General features: G+C 42.4%; 1 protein-coding gene across 1 annotated transcript; it reads right to left on the bottom strand.

The window, feature by feature from the left end:
• Positions 1–1,788: 1,788 nt before the first annotated feature.
• LOC120967832 (F-box protein At2g26160-like) lies at positions 1,789–7,987 on the bottom strand. The gene is made up of 2 exons (XM_073503663.1): positions 7,730–7,987; positions 1,789–2,793 (listed from the first exon to the last, which is right to left on the bottom strand). The coding sequence occupies exons 1-2, from the start codon at positions 7,985–7,987 to the stop codon at positions 1,789–1,791; spliced, it is 1,263 nt and encodes a 420-aa protein (XP_073359764.1).
• Between the last annotated feature and the right edge of the window lie 962 nt (positions 7,988–8,949).

Raw genomic sequence — 8,949 nt, 5'->3', positions numbered from 1 at the left:
TCTCTCAATTTTGAATGCTTGCTCAATGCTTTTTGAAAAAGTAAAAAAAAAAAAGAAACAAAAGAAAGAAAGAAAATGGACGAACTAACTAAGGTTTGATAACAACTAATGGGCCGGCCCAGTACAAGATCACCAGAAGCGAGCTCCCGGCATCTCGCAGCAAGCGAAACATAGACAGTTCCAAGGGGGAGAGGGAGAGAGGGGGAGAGGGAGAGAGAGGGGGGGAGAGGGAGATCTGTGGGTTTGTGTGTTGTGGGTTGTGGCCTGTGATGTGGGCCAGCGCACTATCTCATATTGGGTCATACCGTTCGCTTACTTAATTTCTTAGCCTGGCCCATCATACCTCGGGTCATGATATGGTATTGGTTGTGCCTCGCCTTCAGACCACGTATCATGCCAGAAAAAGACCTGCCCAAGTCTCGACATTAGTTGTAGTTCTCTATGTAGGAGCAACCCAATAATGTCGCTGGACCGTAGCAGCAGCGCCACACTGCATCTTTGGCTGTTAACCCATATCGTACACCATAACCAGCATCATCTATTTGCCGATGGTGCCAGTCGATGACATTGTAGCATTGACAGTGTTGAAGCCGAGGCCACGCAACTTTGCTGGCATTGCAGTCGATGCCATGGCAGCACTATGGGCAACCACTGCACACGACATGACCGCAACACCTGGTGATGTTCGACAACACAGGTCGTAGTGGCACTGCTGCGAGGCCACCTCTTCGTAAACAGCGGCACTGCTGAGAGCCCGCCTCTTCTCGATCGTGGCACCGGCCTCGTACCAGTGACACTTCCCCGCGCATCTGGTGACCTCTTGGCAAGTACCTGTCCTCATCCCTTGCAGCAGTAGGCGACTTAGAGGTTTCCGTAGTGATTTTATGGGACACTCTCGTAGCACGACGCGACCGCAGCACGCAATGACGCTCCACAACACCAGTCGCAGGATCGCTGGTGATATGCAAACAGCACCACTGTTGTGAGACTGCCTCTTCACAGCTCATGATTCTGGTAGGTGAGACCAGGAGTTGAGAATTGGTCGGAGTTCAGCCTAGCTCTATTAAAACTGAGGTGAGACAGTTTATGGCCATAAATTTGATGTGACATATATTTGGTTAAAAGTCGACAAGATCACAATGAGTTAATACAATCCAGTGAATAAATTTTATGTAGCATAAAGCACGCATTTGGACAAATGAAACGGGGGAAGTAGATAACCAAAAGGGCATATAGGAATTCCCTACACAACTTGCTGAAAAGGAACAATTACACTCGCTGAAAACTGATGAAATGTTCATGTACCTTTATGCTACGCTACGCCACTCTGCTTTTGAAATTCTCTAAACAGGCAGTCCATAACTCACCACCTATCTTTTTATTTTTATTGCTACTGAGGCTTCTTTGTAAAACTCTTGCACATTCAAAAATTACGGTTGTGTGTGTCATGATAGTGGAGAGGCCAGGGCTATCCACTTTTTTGAAAAAAAAATCACCACCCGTAGGAAGTAGGGCAATTATCTACATGGCAGAAACATATACGTGCAGAGCTATGACTAACTCCCAAGTCTGTTGAAAGCATAGCCACACAAATAAAACATCAAGTTTCCACAACGAAAGGCTTAAGCATTCGATTACATGATCCCATTAAGGTCACCAAATGACTTAAAAGTGCACACCATCATATACTAATTAAGTCCACACAATAACATATTAGTAAGATAAAGATGAGCAGAACCCAGGCTTGTTGGTTGACCACAAAAGGCTAAAAAAATCCTGCTGGGTTGATCATATAGCTTCAGGAGGAAAAAACCATGTCAGGCCCCACTGACCAGCTTGGCGTTGCGGTACTGCAGGACTCCCTGAAAGTAATGGCATGATCGTCCCATTTCTCACGTTGTATATGCCAGCGTCACGAAGAGGTTCTGCAGAAGACTCTGGACAAGGATAATCGCAGATGAAGTAGATGCAGTCCTCCTGGGATCCACTGCACTCTCCAGCAGGCAGGGACTTCGAGCTTTGCTTTCCAAGAAAGAGAGCATGGCCACTCAAATCACTCACCGTTCTCCACTGACCAGGGTTAGTGCGCAAGTCTGCCTCCAGGACATTAAATCCAACAGTGTGAGAATTCCTAAAACCCTGTGAGTGTGTAAATCTTTGCACCATCAGCAGCCTACCACCACATTCCACTAAATACTGGCTGAGTCCATAAAGCACCTTCTTAGACAGGTATTGAGGCGTTCCATAATCACCACCAGAGTCAATTACGCATTTCATCTTTGGATAAGTACCAAGCTTCTCACCAAAATCAACAACGAAAAGCTTGAAAAATCCAGATACCACGTACAGCCTTCCATCCAAAAATGCAAGTTCCACTAATGTTGGTGGCTCCCCCAGTGCAGTACGTATACCTCTGAATGAGTAAGTGGTGGCACGTGGTTGAACGACACACATATCAACAGAATAACAATTGCCGATGATCAACGCAGCAACAAGGGAATTGCTTATGAGGAATAGCCTGTTATCAATGGAGCCATGCCAACGAGCACCATCTGGTAGAGGCATGCGGTGAACCTCACTGCCTGGGATGCTGAGGAAGGTTCCATCGGTGAGGGTGAGCCAAGGGAATGGGAGGGGAACATTCTGCAACATACTATTAGAGCGCCATGGGTGACAGACTGCTCTCAGACGAACACGGTCAGCTAGGGAATCGAGGCGCTTTAGGACAAGGCCCAGGAGTACAGTAGGAAGATCTGACCATGGTCCAAACTGTGCAGCCTTCATGATGCAAGTCTGCAATACAGGACATAAGATTAATAGATAGTACAATAAGAAAATTGTAATGCATATGCTTGCTGAACTACTCTAATACCAAAGGCCGTCACAAAGAAATAGAGATGACGAGGAAAATAGCAAAAATAATGTATTAGAGCAGAAACAAACTAATCCATCCGAACATATGCTTCTTTAACTTGAAATCAATTATAAACATATGCTTCTTGAACTTGGTAACAGATGCAAAAGCAAGCATCAAAGCACCATCTATTTATTTTGTTTTGATGGAAGAAAACACCATTTATTTGTTATGGTAAATAAAGCAAAGCTGACTTAAGATGCATGACTAATAAAAATGATGACCATGTCCTCTGATACCATCAACAGCAGCATGATTCATGATCATGAGTATGGTGAACTAACAAGGAATTTTGTTCTTAATTTCTCATGTGGAATTGCCTAACTTCAGTGAGGTACTCACAGTAGTCCTCTTTCTTTTAGATGAGAAATCCAGAGAGTGTTCTTTTAAATAAGAAGGTATATGTTGAATAAATAACATTTTATTCATGTATATGGTCAAGCGAGTGGAAATCGGAGCTAAGTATGCACATATTACTAAAGATTTATATTTTTCACAACACCAGTATGCAGCTCGGATCAGCAAGAAATAAAAATAAGTTAAGTAGAGCTTCAATCGGGAAAATAGAGATGCCAATTGTTTCTCAAGAACATGCTGAGGTGGATTCAAAAAAATAAAAAACATGCAGAGATGAACATCAGAGGCAAGTATTGCAAAACAATTTTAATTTTTAGATCGGGTAAAAAAACTCCATTAGCAAGATAAGATCAAGTGAAGAAACAATTTGAGATCAAATAAAAAGAAAAAATATGGTTAGGCGAAGCTGCAATCTGGAACAATAACAAAACGTTAACAACCCACCTACCCCCAATCATGCCCCCGTTAACAGATGCAAAAGCATGCAGCAAAGAAGTGCGCATCGGATCCAAGTATCCATACACGTTTGCAGTTTTTAGACCAGAGTCGGACAATACAGATCTACCAAAAGCCCTAACTCGAGATAATGAGATGTACGTTTGAGAACTTAGTGCCCTGGTCGGCGAGAGACGGGGAGGAGTGGAAGCCGCCAGCAGAGGCTTGTGTATCGCCTTGGATTGGACCCTGGCCATGCGTGGGAAGGGGAGAAGCCATGGAGAGTCCTCTGCGAGCAGGGGTTTTGTTTTGGGAACGAAAGGACGGGTCCCATATATATTCATTGTCAACAGCTGGAGCGACTTTATTGAGCCGTTACTCGTATTGTGCTACGTTTGAGGGACCAATTTGAACACTTCTAAATAAAATAAAATAAAATAAACACTTTTTTATTTACATATTACCAAATTCTTGCGAGGCCAAAAATGCAGCAATACTATTATTTTAACGCTAATGTGAATTGGCGAACGTTCTAAATATTGGGACATATCCAAACTTATCGCATGCCATCCAATCACCATCCCAAGATTGCAATCTGAGGGAACAATGAGTGATCATGGGACCGTTAGCGCTTTAATAGGATCACAATTTATGGCAATAGTGTGGGCTTAATGCACCATTTATACGTCTCATTTTAACACACCTTTATTTACGTATTATCATTTTATTGCGAGAATAAAATGGCGCGAACTAAAATGACGGTAAATATTATATTACTGCAAATATTAATTGGCCAACGTTTCAAATATTAGGACAGATCTGGGCGCATCGAATGTAAAATATATCGCGATTGCAATCTCTACTCCTAAAAGAGAAGTTGATAGTGTCGCTTCACCTCCCACCAACCTCTCGGAAAACCCGATATGACGCCCGTGAGAGCCATCCAGGTGACCTTTCACTGAAACTCCAGCCAAGTTGGCCCATCCCATTTGACGCGTGTGCACGTTTTTATTTCTCATTTTTCTATGTTTATTTTTTTGTTTCTTTTTTTCGTTTCACTTTTTCTATGATTAAACTATTATTTTATACTCGGTATATTATCCAAACTTTCCTATAAAAACAAACCAAATCGTCACTTTCCCAAAACAACGTCATGCATTAATCTATACTACTAAAGTGGGAGTTGGTAGCGTCGCCTCACCTCCCACCAACCCCTCGGCAAACCCGATATGATTGTCGCGGGCGTTATACAGGCGACCTTTCGTAGTAGCTTCAGCCAAGTTGGTCCGGCCTATTTTTCTCTACTCCTAAAGAGAGAGTTGGTAGAGTCTCCTCACCTCCCACCAACCCGTCGGCAAACCCGATTTGACACCTGCGAGCGTCATACAAGTGACATTTCGTTGAAGCTCCAGCCAAGTTGGCCCAACACATTTGACGCCTATTTTTACATTTCCTTTTTTTCTATGTTTCATTTTTGGCTTCCTATTTTTCTGTTTTATTTTTTTCATGGCCAACCTATTATTTTCTGCTCGTCATAATATCAGAATCGACACTTTCCCCAAAAAATATATCAAATCAACACTTCCCCAAAACAACGCCATACTCAATCAAATCAAATCTTAAGAAAATCTCAACCAAATCCAAATTTTCCTTGCGTTACACTACCCATACCCAATCAAATCAAATCTTACCAAAACATCAACTACAATAAAACTTGGGTCGGCCCATCTCTACTCCTAAAGGAGAGTTGGTAGCGTCGCCTCATCTCCCACCAACCTCTCGGCAAATCTGATATGACGCTTGCGAGCGTCATATAGTTGATCTTCCGCTGAAACTTCAACCAAGTTGGCCGAGGCCCATTTGGCATGTGCGCGCATTTTTTATCTTTTATTTTTGGTTTCGTTTTTTCAGTTTCATTTTTTCTATGATCAGCGGATTATTTTATGGTCGGCATACTTTCAGAATCAGCACTCTAGAAAAAATCAAACTAAATCAGCACTTACTCAACACAACAGCATGCATTAACTGGATAAATCAAATCTTCACAAAATCTCAACTAAATCCAAACTTTTCTTGCATTTCGCTACTCATACCCAATCAAATCAAATCTTATCAAAACATCAACTATAATCAAATTGGGCCAGCCTATTTGACGCATGCGCGCATTCTTTTTTTCCCTATGTTTTCGTTATTTGTGTTTTCATTTTTTTTCATTTTTCTATGACCAAGCTATTATTTTTTGCTTGGAATACTATCAGGATCGACACTTTCCCCAAACAAAATCGAACCAAATCGGCACTTTCCCAAAACAATGTCATGCATTAACTCGATCAAATCAAACCTTAAGAAAATCTCAACTAAATCCAAACATTCCTTGCCGTCCACTCCTCATACCCAAATCAAATCAAATCTTACCAAAACATCAACTATTAATAAAAACTTTCCTTGCTTTCTTCTATCCATACTCAAATCAAATCAAATCTCAACAAAATCCAAAATATGGTGGATGCCGCTATTAATAAATTTCTGCTGTCCCTACTATTAAACGATAGTTCGTATGTCGTGTTCGTTTCCACTTCGCTTCGTAACACCACCTAAGGGTTTAAAAACACCCTCTCGTTCAATCCCACCCGTGAGCAAATAAAAATATTGAAAACCCCAATATTGGGAACCCACACACGCATATCGATTCCACCCTCAATTCCTTTAGCAGCCTCTCTTCAATCAACACCTTCGTAAATTTAAAAATACTTATCTTGTCATCTGCATGATGTGTGTATACTACTCTATATCAATTGCTTCAGAACTTGGTTTTTTAATATGCTAGAGATATGCATGTAATACTTGCAGTTTTTTAACATGATTTCTTTCCCGAGGCGTATTTGTCAAATAGTGTTGCCCCACATGTTCCCCCACTTTGACTTATGAGGGATGACAACTTCAATCATAGTTAGGGGAAATGGAAATTTAGTTTCATATGTTCTCAACAGGGCAAAGGGGTAATAATATACAAATTATGGATGGGCAATTGCATGCTAAATTACTAGAATTTGTACTGTAATCTGAATATCTTGGGCCTGCACAATGTTTTCCGTCTCAATGTATCCCGTTGCTTCAGCATATTTCCCGACAGATTGTTGAAATCTGGAGAAGAGGAGGAAGAGCAGCAATTGTTTGAGGAAGAGTAGCAGGTGGAGCACTTGGGGAAGGAAACATATCAACACAACACTAAAATGGCCAGGTGGTTCATGGTGTTGTAGAAGGGAAGAGTGTTCCAAGAAATAAGATGGAAAAAAACTAAAGTGTCCATGTGGTCCATGATATTGGAGAATAGGAAAAACAGGAAGAGTATTCTAGAAAATAAGTAGGAACAGAACTAAAGCTGGCGAGGAATGAGGAAGAAGATGCGTTGCTGATGAACACATTGATGTTGATGTGGTGTTGGTTGGTCCCAACAAAATGGGTTGGCGAAGAGCCTAGGAATAGGTGATCTGTAGGGGAGGATGAGGAAGAGAAGAATGACAAGCGTCCCTTCTAGTGGTTAATGGTGTGTGGCCTGCAGATGGAGCTTATTAGTGACTAGGGATATATTCAGGTTGCCACTGGCCTCTCATGTCAGTGTGTATAATCATTTTTCATTAGTATGTGGCAACTCACAGACATTTAGCTCGTATATGAGAAAACAATGAATGTTTAGGGGGCCGTTGACGTTTTAATAGGATCACAATTTACGGAAATATTATGGGCATAATGCACCATTTGTATGTCTCATTTTAACATTTCTTATTTACATATTACCATTTTATTGCAAGATCAAAATGGAGGTAATACTATTATATTTTATTTTTTTGAAAGCAACATAGCTTTATTATTTAACGGTGTTTGGGCAGATCGCCCAGGACACATTCGCCCACATGGGCAGGTACATCCGACTCCCACTCCATACAGTGGTCAGGTATACACATACGGCCAAGACTGGCCAGCTCGTGAGCAACAGAGTTTGCACAATGCCTAGCTACATACAGAGATAGAGAATTTAGAGAACCAAAGTTTCAGTTGGTATTCCATGCCCTCCATAACTGCCGCATACGCCGAGGAATCCACCTTGCGCAAGTCCAGAGCCTTAGCCAGAAGTTGTGAATCTGTTTCAAACTCCACCCGAACCAGGCCTAGTTCTGCAGTAGTACTGATTGCCTGGGACATAGCTACAGCTTCAGCAGCAAATGCATCACTGATATTCTCAATTCTCCCTGCCCGAGCACATAGCAGATTGCCTTCCATTGATCTCACTGCAACACCCCAACCAGCGTGGTGCTGCCCAGGCACGAAAGAGCCGTCGACATTTATTTTATATTCAGACTCCGCCGGGGGCCGCCTGATACGTCTCCGTCGTAACTACTTTTCCAAACACGGTTGCCCTTGTTTTGGACTCTAACTTGCATGATTTGAATGGAACTAACCCGGACTGACGTTGTTTTCAGCAAAATTGCCATAGTGTTATTTATGTGCAGAAATAAAAGTTCTCGGAATGACCTGGAGATTATTTTTGGAAATAATAAAAAATATTGGCGAAAGAATCAAGGCCAGGGGCCCACACCATGTCCAAGAGGGTGGGGGGGCGCCTGCCCCCCGGGCGTGCCCCCTGCCTCGTGGGCCCCCTGGAGCTCCACTGACCTCAACTCCAACTCCATATAAACGTGTCTGGGGAGAAAAAAATCAGAGAGAAAGATTCATCACGTTTTACGATACAGAGCCGCCGCCAAGCCCTAAACTCTCTCGGGAGGGCTGATCTGGAGTCCGTTCGGGGCTCTGGAGAGGGGAATCCGTCGCGTCGTCATCATCAACCATCCTCCATCACCAATTTCATGATGCTCACCGCCATGCGTGAGTAATTCCATCGTAGGCTTGCTGGACGGTGATGGGTTGGATGAGATTTATCATGTAATCGAGTTAGTTTTGTTAGGGTTTGATCCCTAGTATCCACTATGTTCTGAGATTGATGTTGTTATGACTTTGCTATGCTTAATGCTTGTCACTAGGGCCCGAGTGCCATGATTTCAGATCTGAACCTATTATGTTTTCATGAATATATGTGAGTTCTTGATCCTATCTTGCAAGTCTATAGTTACCTACTATGTGTTATGATCAGGCAACCCCGAAGTGACAATAATCGGGACCACTCCCGGTGATGACCATAGTTTGAGGAGTTCATGTATTCACTATGTGTTAATTCTTTGGTCCGG

The sequence above is a fragment of the Aegilops tauschii genome, chromosome 7, assembly GCF_002575655.3.
Source record: "Aegilops tauschii subsp. strangulata cultivar AL8/78 chromosome 7, Aet v6.0, whole genome shotgun sequence".
NCBI classification, from domain to species: Eukaryota; Viridiplantae; Streptophyta; class Magnoliopsida; order Poales; family Poaceae; genus Aegilops; species Aegilops tauschii.
Note: the sequence above shows the minus strand (reverse complement) of the source record. Positions and strands in the feature narration are given on the sequence as shown.

What these genes read in the sequence shown, in the direction of transcription:
- LOC120967832 (XM_073503663.1), bottom strand. Translation starts at nt 7,987, where the DNA reads ATGGAAGGCAATCTGCTATGTGCTCGGGCAGGGAGAATTGAGAATATC. An exon ending in TCTCTAAATTCTCTATCTCT is followed by an intron (nt 2,794 to 7,729) that starts GTATGTAGCTAG and finishes CCTGTATTGCAG; the next exon opens with ACTTGCATCATGAAGGCTGC.